At 43.7% G+C, this 14,673-nt stretch overlaps 1 protein-coding gene across 4 annotated transcripts in view; it reads left to right on the top strand.

The window, feature by feature from the left end:
* Positions 1–14,673, top strand: part of LOC136060480 (uncharacterized) — a 50,188-nt gene that overhangs the window by 16,314 nt on the left and 19,201 nt on the right. For 3 of the 4 annotated variants that reach the window (XM_065755059.1, XM_065755069.1, XM_065755050.1), the window contains exon 3: positions 446–936. In XM_065755059.1, coding sequence (XP_065611131.1) covers positions 446–936 — 491 coding nt within the window. Of the gene's footprint in view, positions 1–445; positions 937–10,537; positions 10,592–14,673 lie in introns of all 4 variants that reach the window. The other variant, XR_010623366.1, reaches the window with a different exon arrangement.

Here is a 14,673-nt window from a genome sequence, read left to right on the forward strand (position 1 = left end):
GGCTCTTTTGTATGATAAACTTTGGAATAGGAAGAGAACCTTTAACTCCAGAAACCAAATATGCTTCTTAGAATAATCTGACTTAAGTGTTTCCTCTGCCCTGAGAAGTGGTCACTAGAATTCAATATTTCTAGCTGGAGGTAAGGGTTTGACAACATGCTTGTAAGACCATGTCCTTTCTGCCTTTTGGGGGTGAGGATGCTGGTCCCTGTTCTTGTTGTGTGACTAGACTTCCAGCAGTGAGCTATGTGGTCTAAAGAAGGATTTGGAAACTTCTGGGGGAAGCATTCAGCAGGGGCACTTCTTCTGGGGAGGAAAAGGTGGAAAACAGCACAGAAGTTTTCTTGGGAGGAAATAATTAAAATGGCTCAGGAGGAATGAGGCCCATTTCATGGCATGAGGTAGAGATCTGCTTTGTCATTTTTCTCTTGCTTCTTCCCACCAGAGAGAAGACGGAATTGTACTTTGACCCCTCTGGCCACCAACCAGCTCCAGAACCAGGAGAACCAATGCTGCAAGGTCCGGGCCCTTCTCCATGCCAGCCTGGACCGCCACAGCTCGGAAGAGGAGCTGGAGCGCATCAACAGGGAGTTTGCCGCTGAGAAGCGGAAGTGGTCCCAGGTCAGCAGGCTTGCGTGCTGCAGTGACAGCAACAACACCTCCTCCAGTGACGAAGAAGTGAAGAACTTGTGTGCCATGTCCTTCCAGCCTGTCGCTGAGCAGGCTGATGGTCTGCATGCAAGCCCAAGCCCTGTGCTCTTCAGTGCCTCCCCTCCCAAGAGACTCCAGCCTCTGGTGCGCAGCCCAGCCTCTAGACCTTTAATCTTGACCAGCGTTGGGGCAGGCCTTGAGCAAGTCATGCCATGTAAGAGACATCGACAAGGTTATGGGGACAAGATCTGCAGGCCCAGCCTTGACCTAGAAAAAATGCAGCAGGTAAGGCAGAACTTCATACCAGGAACGTGGCATCACTTGAGAGGAGGTGTTGTAAGCAAAAGTGGAAGAGGATTATTGAGGCAGGGCTCAGTAAATTCATGAAGTTGCTTCTTGTGATCATGCCTTCAGAGGCATAATTGGTTCTTCTGCAGTCTGTCTAGGATAAATTAGTTTAGATACTTAAGAAGTAAAGCTGCTGCAATTTAACAGTTTTTGCTACAGTTGTGCCTTTATCTTGGTATTTATTAGGAATTCAACTTCTATATAGCCTGGATTATTGCATGACACAGGAACAAAATCACTGGAATTCACTCAGGTTATTCCTGCTGCCATGAACTGACTCATACCACTTATTCTGATAGGAATTAATTGTTCAGGGGTATATAGATGAGTATCTGTGCAGTGGAAGTAGGTGTAGATCTGATGTTAGGCACTAAGTATCTGTGAGTTTCTTGACCTCTTTGGACTTGGCTCTTTTTCTGTTTCCTGAGAGTTTTACAGCAATGTAAGGCTATACTTACTACATCATTAATAGTTCTCAAGAGTGAACTGCTTTAGCTGCAGTTGCTCTTGATTTTGCTCTAGGGAGCTGGGGCTGAGGTATAGAATGTTAGAAGTTTGCCAGAGGTCAGCTGAGGAAGGGTCATGGGGCATGCCTCATACAGGGGTGTGGATTGGCTTGCACAGTGCCTGTCTGTTGCTGCTCTTCAAGATGGTGTTGCTGTGAAGTTAGTATTGCGAGTTGCTCTTCTTTATTTGTTTTTCTTGCACTGGCATAATGTCAGTCTGAAACAGTATCTGCAGACATTTGCTGACCCTGGTAAATTGTGGTAATTTGAAGACTGTTACTTTCAATTCTGAATTTTCTCCCATTAGGGAAGAATTTTGCTGCCTCTGGTTGGCTGGATGTACTAGATCTGACCTCAGTAAGAATGTTCCTATTAAGCCTATGAGATGGACCAGTTAGAAAAAAAGACTACATATTTATTTCCCATTTTCCCATTACATAGGTGCTTCTTCTCAATCCTGCTGGCAGCATGTATCCCAAGAACAAACAATACACTTAAGATTTTAGTACAGTTTTCCTTACCCCCTTCTTCTACCTTCTAGCAAAGTATCTGCTTCTAGAACATTCAAAAGGTCCAGTCTTGCATTTTACATACTTGTATCCACAGCAGATTCTGACAAACTTTAATTAGTTTAGCGTCCTAGTGAGACAAAAAGTTGAAGAACCTGTGCTTTTTATTTTATTAAGAGTGCATGTGAGTAAGTGACAAATTGTTTTCTTTCTGCTCAGGTCCTTTCTTTAACTTGAATTCTAGGTATATAGCATCTACCTTCTCTGCCTTTAGTCCCCTTTGGCATTGTGTTTGGAAGTGTGCTGGTGAAAGACCAACTCTGAGCAGGTTAGAGGCTTATTTGAATAAGCTTTTTCAAACTGCTGTGGCTTTTCTGGGAAACCTTGTGAGGATGATTTGCTTCCTGGTTCTTCATAATTCTGGGTTAATTGTGGCAATGATTTTTTCTAAGAAGTTGAAATCTAATTTTTATATCTTATTGGTGGCAACATTTATATTGTAGATGCTGGTTTCACTTCTAGGTTGTGGAGTCTCTTTTAAAGAAGTGGTATTAAGCTACTTTTAAAATGATATATTCAATGTATGTGAGCCAACACAAAGTGACATGCAGCCTCTATTTTGTAGGACTTTTATTATTTGTATTATTTTTATACTTTTAATTTTTCTTTTCAACTGGTAAGTTCTCAGTGTCTTCCTTGATCCAGAACGTCTCATTCAGTGTATGTCTTGTCACCTGTACTTGTTTCTGTTATGAAAGTGATATGGAATCAAACTTTTTCTGTCTTTGTTCTCCAACAAAAAATGCCTCTTTTATTAAATGGGAATTTGGCATTATGTGGCTTTTAGTCATCAGAACAATGCAGATGAGCGAAGTTAATATTAACTGACTACTCTAAGGCTCTACCTGGGCTCTGTCCATCAAACCACTCTTGCTTTGTGATTTGTATCCTTACTATCTCAGGTGTTAGCTTGCCAGAATAAAGCTGATAGATTTAATCAGATTCTTTTCTGAACAGCAGATGTGTTCCCCACACTTGTTCCCAAGCATTCATGCAGCTCTGTGGAGTATCTGGCAAGATAATTTAGTTCTAGAAGCAAATATGATCAGAGACAGGAAGATTTTTGTGCATGCTATAGCTGCTCAAGCATGGGTGAAGAGATGGTGAGTGCTTTGTCTTTGCATCAAATCTTGTTCTGGATGGTGATGGAAGATTAGTCCAGAGAGTTGTGGTGTGGAGTGGCTCTGTGTGGGGATGCTTAAGCTGTTCTTAGGGTTGTACAAACAAGGCAGGTTTTGCAAGAAGATGTGCCTTCCTGGGATGCAGCGAGTTTATGCTTTTTTTGTAAAGAAGGGGAACAAATTTGAGGGAGAAAAGTGGTCTGGGGGAAGTCTGAGTGTGTTCAAGGGATTAGGGCGTTGCTGTGCTTCTACCTCTGGGGCCTGTGGATAAAATGGAAATCTCCACCATCTGGACCTTTCAGTTCAGACTCTCTCAGCAGGAGAGGCTGCACAGGAGCATGTTTAAAAAGTCCCATTCTGGTTAGGTGCCAAGCCATGTATTTCCAGCTTCACAGGACAGTGTGATCCTGCCCTTTTGTGCCCCAGCCATCAGTTTGAACAGTTGCCGGGAGTGTTACCCACCCTGGTTGGTTAGCTACCCACTTCATCTCTTCTCTATTGAGGCTAAGAAGGGGAATTCAATACATGCTTTTCTTCACTTCTCCAAAGGACTGGAAAATTACCTCAGAAGACTTCTTCTTTTCTTTCCCTTAATTGGGCTGGAATACCCTGGCTCATGCAGATGCCTGTATTGCTGCAGTGAATGCCCTCTCCTAGCCGCCCCTTGATCTTGGTTCTTAGGTAGCAACCTCATTACGCGTGAGCCCTGCTGCCAACCACTTGCCATTTAATGAGGGCCGTGTGTGTCCCAGAAAGACTGGCACCCTGTTAACATGAGCAGATTTGGCTTTTGTGGCGCTGCTGATTCTTGAGGTCAAGCAGAGCATGGAGAACCTTTGATGGTTTGAAGTAAAGGCAGCGAGGACCACGAAGCTTGGCAGAGATATAAGGAGTTCCTATTTGGAACTGCTGTTTGTTTCCAGGGGGTAAAATTGATTGTTCTTGACCTGCTCTGTAAACAGAGAGGAAGTAGATGAGCCTTCCTCCTGTTGTTGGTGCTCCTTTGTCTTTTCAAGATGGTGAAAGTAGATTTCAAAATGCAGCCTTTGCAGGGAGGGAGATTGTAATCTGAGAGCAGCTTTGGGTTGGCAAGATGAGAAACCATAATGTTTTCATTTACTTGTGGCTAGGTGGCTGGTAGGGAAAGCATCACTGAAAAGAATGAAGCAGAGTATACATACCTAGATTATGCTATGAAGTCATTAGGTAGTATTGAACAAGTGAAACGCTTCTGCTATGGTTTACCTGTGTGTATGAGTAGATGCTATCGAAATTCCATTGTCATATGGAGGCTCAACACATCATTTAGAATGCTGTGAGGTTTAGGATGAAAAGGGACAGGACAAAAGAGAAAAACATGCCCTAAACTTGAATTTCACTGCTGCAGACACTGCACTCTTCTGGTAAGTGAATAGTTTCAGTGCATGATGGGCAATGGAGGCTTTGTCTTGGTTTGACATTAAAGTGACCTGGGGCAGTGTTATCTCTGATCTGAGCTTATCTGTACTGTTAAGCTCAATGGTTCTTCTGCTGAATACTTGAATGCAGGCATTTGGGTTGGACGAGACTGGCAAGCTTTGAAAGCTTTCTTTTGGCCTGATATCAGTTGCACAAAAGCTTCAGGAAAGCAAGCTGGGGGCACTCACCATAAAATGACCACGGAAGGTCCTGTGTGTGAACTCTGCACCATTGGGGTCTGGGCTTTGTGCTCCTAATGAATCCAGGGTGAGATTTCCATATCCTTAACACAGCTGGGCTTTGCCCTTGCCTGCCTCTCCCAGACTTGACAAATAGCTTCCAGATAGAGAATGTGAGAGCTTGCAAGTCCTTTTCACCTTTCAGCCTCGCATTTGAATCCAGCCTTTGTCAGTTACTGAAAATTGTTATCGTCTGTTGTCTTTTCTGAGCTTGCCTCTCACTGCTCAGGGATGCCAGAGAACCCATTGCTGCACTGGTGGTGGTTTTATCTCCCTGCCTCGGGCCTCGCTGCCTGGAGTGACGGAGTAGGATTCATTAGTCTGTGCTGAACATAATGGCTTACACCAGTTCTTCATGGGCCCAGTCCCAGAATTTGTCTTTTCTAGGTGTGAAGAGCTGGGCCATTGCTGTTCTTTGACCCCAAGTACAGTTGTTTGCTTCTTGAAGCAGTATAATAAGGAAACCATTGCAGAAACCAGTTGTGCCATGACAGAATGAGAAATTCTGCTTCTGGTAACCTGCTATTTTGCTTGTTTTTCACCCCCCAGAAATACTCTACAGCAGCTGTTCATCCCATGCTGAAGCCCCTGAACGTCTTGCCACTTGCCAGTATTTGGCAACGAAGCAGCCAGTACAGCAAATGCTATGCATAGCTGCTGCAAGACAATCCTAGCATGGGAAAGTCAGAAGCTTCAGAGAGAAAATAGTATTAGATTGGTCATCTAGCAAAGGTATAGTTCTGGAGGCTCTGGGATTCTGGACATGTACCATGTGTGGCACAGTCGATGTCTCATTTTTTTTCTTTTTGAAAGAAGTGAGGAGATGTTCTCTTCTGATTTGATGTCTCAGTGTCCTCCATCACATGTCTGGTTTATTGAATTCAGGCATTTGTATTCTGATGGTGAAGTATGGAGTGGGGAGGAAGAGTGCCTTCTGAGAATGCCCGGGTCTGGGAAGTAGAGTTAAAGAGTTAATGCTGTGGTGTAGTGGTTAGGAGCTGGTGCTTGCACGGCCGCGACCCGGGTTCGATTCCCGGTCAGGTATACCCAGAACAGAGCTAGAGCATTAACTCTTTAACTCTAAATGCACTACATGATGTTATGATGTGGAATACCAGTACCAAAAATCATAAAACCATGACAATGAGGAACCTCATGCTGTTCAGAGGAGGTGATTACAATTCTGTCAGGCAGCAGATGTCTTTCATCTTTCTCTGCATCCCTTGAGTGTTTCCTGGATGGTTTTTACTCTCTAATCCATGCAAAAACATGCTGTAGTGGAAGGGTCTGTGTGCTGTCAGGACTGGATGAATCAGAGCAGAGTAGCATGTGGAGTTTAGCTTACCTGCTTTCTAGGAAGTGGAATGGTTTCCTTTCCCGAGGGAAGCAAATGATGATGTTAATTTGCTGACAGTAAGGCTGAAGTTCACCTCCTGCCATGATGCCCCCTTCTAAACGTGAAGGGCAAGGTAAGGTAAAGCCCTTCTACTCCTAAGCTTTCAGCGCAGATCAACATGACAGAAGTTAAGCATTCTTGCAGAATGGCTGAGGTTGGAAGGAACTTCTGAGGGTCTTCTTGTCCAACTGTCCTGCTCCAGCAAGGCCATCTAGAGCCAGTGGTCCAGGACCAGGTCCATACAGCTTTTAAAGATCTCCCAGGATGCAGACTGCACACCCATGTATGGGCGCTTCTGTCTGAAAATCCTATCTCTTTTTCCCTAGGTACCTTTGCAACTTTGCTTTCTCTTGCCAGGAGATGTTAGTGATATCGTTTTTTGGACTGTTGGTCATGTCCAAGCATGAGCCAGTAGTTAAAACATACACTGAGACATCTGTAACCTGGTTCTTTGAGGTACTGCTTTGGATCTTGGAAGACAGTCTGGTTGGTCAGGGTGATCTGGAGTATACCAGAGAGTTTGAATGAGTTAATGGAAGAACGTACGGAAAGGAAAAGAGAGATCTGTGAGTTAGGAAGAGGAGGAAATCAGTGGAAACAACTGAGAGTCTTTATTTTATTTTTATTTTTTAATTTATTTTTGGTGTTAAGATTCCCAAAGGGACAATAATAGGACCTGGCACCAGTGGCAGTAAATTATGAGCCTTAGGTTAAATCCAATGGCTTATCGTTTAGATTGGCAGGGTTGCTGGCTACCTTCCCAACTCTGTTGTCTTTTTTTTCTCTAAGCTCCAAAGCCTGGTAAGAAGGTAGTAGGCTAGAGCTGGCTCTGTGGCTGCAGACCAGGGAGAGGAGTTGAAATGGGCATTTGGGCACCACTGGAATATGTCCTTAGATTTGATGTTTTGACTGATGCTGGTGGTACTACACGTGGTTCTATCTACTGGTGTGACTCCGAGGTGTAGGTAGTCCTGGAGGGAGCAAATGGGCCATCCCAGGGTAACTGGAAAAGGTGACCTAGTTGAGCAAGTGAAAGGCAGGCAGGGAAAGTGCTCCCATTTCTGGTACCAGCATCTGTCTGCACATGAATGGGCTTATTGTTTAAGTCTCTTGTCAGAGCACCACTGGAAGTGATGCCTACTGTTACTAGCAGAAGGCAAAGCCCAGTGCCCCGTACCTACTGGCTGTGGTTTATGGTGGGCTGCCAGCAGACTTCAGCAAAAATTGTGCAGCAAAACCCAGAGACTAACTGCAGCAATGACACAGCTGGTCAAAATGTGGAGTGGGGTGAATGGTTGATTGTCACAGCATGGGCACAGGGTTGGGTACCCAAGAGTGGCCACCTTTCTGTCATATATCTGTTCTGTCTCCCTTGTGTTGTCTGCTGTGGGCCCTTTTTGAAGAAGGTTTTGCAAAGGATGTTTTGTTTCTCGCTTTGACACAATACAGTGCAGAAGGATAATGCTGGCGTGCTCCCTCCCTCTGAATTCAGCCCAAGTAGCCTTAAGGGCCTGGCAGATTAAGAAGTTTTGCGGCAACCTGTTTATACTTTCCAGCAAGACCACTTAGATGTTGCCAGTAAATGAAGGTCAGAGCCATCTCTCTAGTGGTCTCTAGACTAGGGCAGGATTATCCTCACCTCCCTCCTCCTTGACATGTCTGGACTAGAAGGAGTGCCTGGGTTGGGTCCCAGTGTGGCTGTTTGTTAGCCAGATACCTCTCCCTTCCCACTCCTCCCTCAGCATGTGGCTCATTGTGATACAAATATCTCATCGTTGCCTGGGGAGAAAAAGAGTTAGCAGGCAGCTTTGCCATATGCTGTAACTGCCCGTGTTGTATTCAGTCTGCAGATGAATGGATCTCTCTTCAGGCGAGAGAAGTTGCATCTTTTGCTTATGAACCTCTGAAGAGGAGAAAAAATTACAGTTAACTTCTTCAGAGGAACACTGAGGTGAACTTGAGGGGATTGGAAAGAATAAGTGGATGTTGGGACCCAAGTGGTTGGTTCCTCTTGTAGACCAGAGAGCGTTTGATGCTGGTGTCAGTTTTCTGATGACTTTTTTGACTTGATTATAAATAGATTCCTAGATTCATGTAAAGATGGGAACCTGGAGTGGAAGAAATAGGGTAGACATTTTCTTTTGTTTCTCCCCAGCTGCCACGAGTAGCATTGAATTCCCAGCTTAAGCATTTACACAAGTGACCAGTCAGTACCCACGAGATGATGGAAAACGCTACTGCTTAAAAATTGCACTGTAAGAAGTAAGGAAAGTTATAGTAGCAAGAGATGGAGAGTTGGAGCTTGTTTTTTCCTTCTTCTCTCCCCTGCCACTGAGTAGTACTGTATCTCAACACAGGACACTTTCCCTGCCTAGCTGTTATTACAAGTGTTGTTTGAGGTGTTTGAGAGGTGACCCAGGTACCTTTGCAGTCTCCCTCCTGGGGAGAATATAGGCAGGAAGGATGGAGGTAGGTGGTAGCAAAGGTTTGGAAACAGCAGAGACAGAGAGGACTTGTGATTGATTTATTAATGCCAGACTTCTGTACTTCAGTTTTGCTATCACTGCCTAAAAGTAGGCAGCTTGTCTTGGAGCATGTCTGGGACTTGAAAACCACAGCAGCCATTACTGTTGAGCAGGCAGAATCTGGCTGAGCTTTTAAGGCCAAGTCTGTGACTAGAGTAAACACTCTAGGAAATACTGTTTTTTGAGAAGAGCTTTGGTGGGGTAGAATAGCTGGCCTGGCTGTCATCAGTGCAGCTGTCCTTGGCGTGGGCTGGGGCTTAGCTCTGATTTTCTGCCTTAACTCTGAATAGCCTCTCCATTGTTGGCTCAAATGAGAACTGTGCTGTTGGGCTCTGCTCTCACTGTCTTTAAGCTGGTTGATGTCAATGGGAGTTTTGGGCATTGGTCCATGGCTCGTCTCACAGAAAGAGGCACTCAACAGTGGCATCTACTTCTCATGTAAATTGAGAGGGCATTAAACCAGTGCAGATTCACCTCTAAAGCTCCCTATTCTTCTCTAGAACTTTGTTCCCAGATACACACTTGTAGTTGAGCTGCAATTGATTGATGAAATAATGATAAATAAGAGACAAACACCTCAAGCCCCAACTAAATGTGTCCCTACATTTTTTTTCTAAATGTGGGATTTCAAAAGCATAGCTGTGTCCTGGGGGCTGTGATAGTAATACAAATACATAAACGAAGATATTTCAAAGAAACCTTATTAACTTAGCTGGGTTTCCTCTTTTCAAAATCTTATTTTTCAACTTATAGATGCTGTTAGCTCATTTAGAGTACCTCTTTAGGTACATTCAGAAATGAGCTTGCAAAACTCAAGGTTCTCTAAAGTGTTAGGAATTTAATGTAAATGAGAAGTCTGTGGTCATGTTGATGCCAGGACAGCAAATTGAAAAATCATTTTTATTTCTAAAAATATGCTTGTTTTAAAATCCTCATGTATCCTTGTGAGGTATAATTCTACTATAATTCTATAAGGCTAGGTTGAGCAGTTGTAGAAACAATTGATCTGTGAATTATTTCACAAGTTACTTTGCAAGTGCTGTTGCTGTGCTCATTTTTGACAGCATAGATGAGTCTTTTGCTTGCCTGTGAAGAGTTTAGAAATTCCTTATCTTGAATATTGCTTCACAGGCTCATCAGGCACTCCTATGGGATGTGGGGTGATGGTATGTGAGAATAATAGGATTAAGAAACAAGGAATAGTTCAATGAAACATTTTCCAAAATGCAAAGCCAAGAGGGCCGACATAATTCTGTAACAGGTAGATACATCCTTAAAATAGTTAGATGCCTGACTTTTCTTACTGCTATGTATATCCATTCTTGTTACATTACAAATGTAGTTTGCAACAGGGGAAGCCACCACAGGTCAGGGAATGACGCTGTGTTTTTCAGGGAAGTCTGCTGTTACTGTTTCTTGTGCGTATAAAACAAGACTCGCACAAGAACATGGTGTACCTGCTTAGATCAGGCTGTATACTAAGTATACCTTAATGCAAGTCTCAAAACTTAAGTTGTTGTGCTTTGTTCAGAGCTTTGGAGTAGCACAGTGACTGTGGTATATGGTTCTTCACTGTAGTTCTGATTTTGGTGTGCTACCAAATGACACAACTTTTTTTTCAACTTACTATAGTTTCCTATGGAAGTGATGCTCCTGAAAGATTTCTGGTGCAAAGATACTGTCAGTATGGTGTCTTACTAATATTCTATTGTATCTTTTTTCAGTATACACCTAAAACATTCTCTTCAAATCTCTGACTGCTGCAAGAAGTGTGAAAGGTATTCTTGATGTTCTGATTTTTTCCTGTCTGCGTTTTGCAGCCTCTCTTACTGTAGACAGTTATGCTAAACATCTTACAGAAAGGCCCTAGAAATAAGTGAAATGGTAAACCACGAGGAGCTGGGGAAGAAAAAAAATCAGATTATCTCATGATATGGTTGCTGGTAGAGTTAGAAGTAGGAAACAGTAGTAACTGCTCCTGAAACTTTAAGATTCTTTCATGTTGCTTGGTCCACTGCATAGAGTTGTATTTGGTTGAGGCACTGGTTCATTTGCTTCTCTGGTGCAAGCATCCCCATCTCTCAAACACCCTCAAAACTATTTATAATAAATGTGATGTAAATTCTTGCTTTTGTTATCAACCTTCTTCTCCACAGGGGATTACAGCAAGTTAGCCTTGAGATATTCAGTTCTGCCTCTGTACTCTGTTCTTTCCTCTTTTAATGAGATGATCTGAACTTTTCCTGTTATCTAGTGTGGTGAGTTAAAGAGCCATCATGGTCTTACAGTGTGGTTGATCCATAAGCATGAGGACTGAAGGAAAAAAAAGTCCTAAATGATTTGTGTGTTGAAGTTGATATCATGAGTGCTGGCTTGTGTTATATGTGCTCTGATACAGAGCTTACAGGCTGTTAAGCTGAATATTTATTTTCAAGTATTTGGAAAGTGGATCTTGATACAGATAGTGCAGTTGCATATGTCAAGTCAGCAGTTCTCTGGCAATTTCTTAATGGGTGCAGCTCTTAAGGGTTGCCATGCTCTGGTAACATCTTTATAAGTGTAGCAGCCTTCCTCTGGTTCTGAGCTAATATTTGACTGCTTTTTCATAGGAGACATTTGGAAAGTTGGCATCTGTGGAAATAGCAAAGCTCTTGAGCACTGAAATGTCTGGGTAAAAGAACTGATGGCATCACTTTTCATGTCAGAGTGGATTCTGTATTGCTTAGAGTTGCATGCAGCCATGAGACTGTGAACAAAGGGGGTGCAGTAGGATATCAAAGTCCATTAGTGCTCATCACCAGCACTGAAGGGAGCTATCTACCTACTTAGGATGGACAAAATACCAGGTAGGGAATGTGGGCTCCTCTGAAATCCTTGCAAGCTGCTCATGTGGGTACAGACCCTATCAGTTAGTAGATCAAGCTCCATCACAAGCGCAGAGGTTTGTCCCACGAATGACACCTGAAGCCCTGTGCACTGTTCAGTGCTGTGCTGCAACGCAGGTGTGGGCTGGACTGCTGCACTGGGACCTGGCCCAGAATGTTCTGTGAGCACAGTGGTTAATTATGTGCTCTATAAATGGATTAACTCCTTGGAGTATGAGGCCTTTATCATGTTAGCTAGCCAGCCACTTCAGTGCCTTTTTCCTCACTGCTGTGTATGCAAGGCTCAACAGGGAGCAGGAGAACAGGGGACACATAGATGGAAGGGTGAGAAATTTAAGACTGGTTGGGTTACTTCATCACTTCTTCCTGTAGTTAAGTTTCTACAACTACAATTTCCAGAATGTTTATATGAAGACCAAAAATAGAAAAAAAAATCTCTCTGGCCTGTTAATCATCTTCTGACCTGTAATTTCTTATATAGTACTTACTTACGTAAATGTATTTTCACATGTCCTTGCAAACAAATGGGATCTCACAAATAAGCATGGTCATGAAGGAAGATATGCTGAAATAAGCTGTGCTGACGTGACATGCATGTGAGTGTCAGAATAGGAAGAAATGGGACTCTGTACCCTGTGTTCAGACTCTGTGGAGCCTGAGCCAACCCCATGGCTTGGGATGTTTGCTTGTTTGTTTCTTTTAGACAGGGTTGTTTTGGCTTCTCAGAGCTATTTATGCAGTCCGTCAGCATTTGGCTAGTTCAGATCTTCTGTCCACAAATCTTAAGTTCTCATCTAAAGATATGACCTTGTGTATTTTCTGTTTCAAGGTGTCTTTGTGTATGCTGTTGGCAACACTGGCTCGAACCTGAGGCAGGAGTTCCCAAGGAATGACATCCTTTGCTGTGCTCAGCTGCAGAAGTGATGGGAGGCCGTTCTAAGTCACATCTGGAGATTTCCATTATAAAGAATAGGCTGTGTGCACCATCAGTGCCACTTGAGGTAGTTTAGAGCAGTGTGTCCTATGTTGCTCTGTTTTGAGAAGCTCCCTTAAGAGCAATCTTCTAAGAATTTATGGTGAAGGTGTGTGTTTTGGGTTCTGCCCAGACATTGGCCATTTTCTGTGGTGAATTAGAGATGGATATGGTATTTTTCTTACACCTCTGGAAAAGTCTCTTTGTCTTGAAGGGTGTAGTTAGCTGGATTTGGGGGCTGGTGAACAGATATTCAGTCAAGAATGGATCCTTTTAGCCACAGACACTTGGTATCACCATCTAAAACATTCAGGTTGGCTTTCAAATTATGAAGAAAGCTGCTTAAAAATCAAAAGCCTTGAAACAGTTGTGAACTGCTAACTGCTCTTAATGTGTACAGTTCTGCTTTCCTCTGCTGGGCAGAACCTGTGTGAGTAAGCACTCTTCTGGAAACCTGCTGTCCCAGATGTCCAGGCAGTTGCCTGTCTGTCTGGTGTGTGTAAGGCCCTGTGGCTGGCCTGTGAAACCTGTGCAGGGAGGCCGTGGTCATGTTAAATGAGGGTGCTGGTAGAGCATCAGGGACATCCTCTGGTGTGCATGAGTCCCTTGGGGTTGGAATGGCCCTCTCTGAGTTTTCTTCCTCTTTGTGTCCCTGCAGTGTCACATGTGATGTCTGTATCTTTCACTGATTTTTTTTAACTTGGTTTATTTCTTTCTCAGGCTGTACAGCTGTGTGATTTTTCAGAGCTTCTCTGTCTTTTTGAAACTGTTTACTCTATGGCCTGACTTGTGCTAATGTTTTAACTCCTTGGTGCACTGAGGAGACAGGATATGAACAGTAAGCATCAGGAGGGGCTGGGGCTGCGGCTGCTTGTTTTGAGCTCCCAGTGCTGCTGCAGGAGGCAGAGTGCCTTCTTCCCTAGCTCTGCCTATGACAAAAGTCTGTGGAAAGGGAGGGCTTTGGAGTCACGTCCAAGACAAGGCTCTGGTTAATGGTCGTAAGTCTCACTTTTGCAGCTCCAACAAAGTATAGAGACATCAGATGATATGCTGGACTAGACTGGATGTTCCCTATGGACAGCTTTGGAGCCAAAACTGAGGATGAAGGGAGGGAACAGTTTCATTGACAATCCTGAATTTAAATCCTTGTAAGCTTTTTCTCAGGAGCTACTACTGTGGCTGCCAGCTGTTAAACCAAACTTTTCCTCCTTTCCTAAGCTCTGGTGAGCAGGAGGGTGAGCCCAGGATTTGAGCTCTCTGGTAGCTTTGGCTTGTGTGGGTGAGCGATAGGGAATTAAAAATATTGAGAAGGGGTAGGAGTAATTATTACTCCACAGGTGCTGGGGTTTTTGGTCAGATCAATTTCCTGAACAAATGGAGTTCTGCACTTATTTATATATATAAATTATTATTTTTTTTTCAGGCCTCAAAGATAACTCACTGGGGGATTTGGGATTGGCAAGCAGTGAATAGATGAACCATCTGAGGTACCCTGCAGATCAGCAGACTCGGACTCTGCCAGACCAGCAGGGGAAGGTGACAGCTGAAGCAGAGATGCTCTATATAATGTTCCATTCCCCCATCCCTAAATTCAAATCAAAGGGCTAGTGGTAGAAAGTGCCAGGGAAAATCCGGCTTATTGATCCTTGTTTAGGGAGACAGGGCTTCCATATGGATCCAGAGCGTATTTAGAAACTGTATGCTATGAAGGTGACCATGGGACAGTAAAAAAAGTCATCTACAGGCAGGCAGGAAGTCTGTTTGTGTAGACCATAATTGTGTAAGTAGGTAACAGTGTTTGTGTTAACTATGGCTCTAGTGTGATATTCAGGGAGAGCTTTGAAGAGCAGATTGTAAGCAGAATAATGTTATCTGCTCCCTGGGCCTTGGGAGTGGTGGGAATTCAGTTGCTCTGCCAGGTGGCAGACTGCTGGCCAGATTTTGACTCAGATCCTTCTGCAGCAGGCATTGCCCTGAGCATTAGGTGCCACTCCATTGCAAT

Source organism: Cyrtonyx montezumae, unplaced genomic scaffold (genome assembly GCF_038088225.1).
Source record: "Cyrtonyx montezumae isolate F1298 unplaced genomic scaffold, pur_monq_1.0 scaffold_0, whole genome shotgun sequence".
Taxonomy (NCBI): Eukaryota; Metazoa; Chordata; class Aves; order Galliformes; family Odontophoridae; genus Cyrtonyx; species Cyrtonyx montezumae.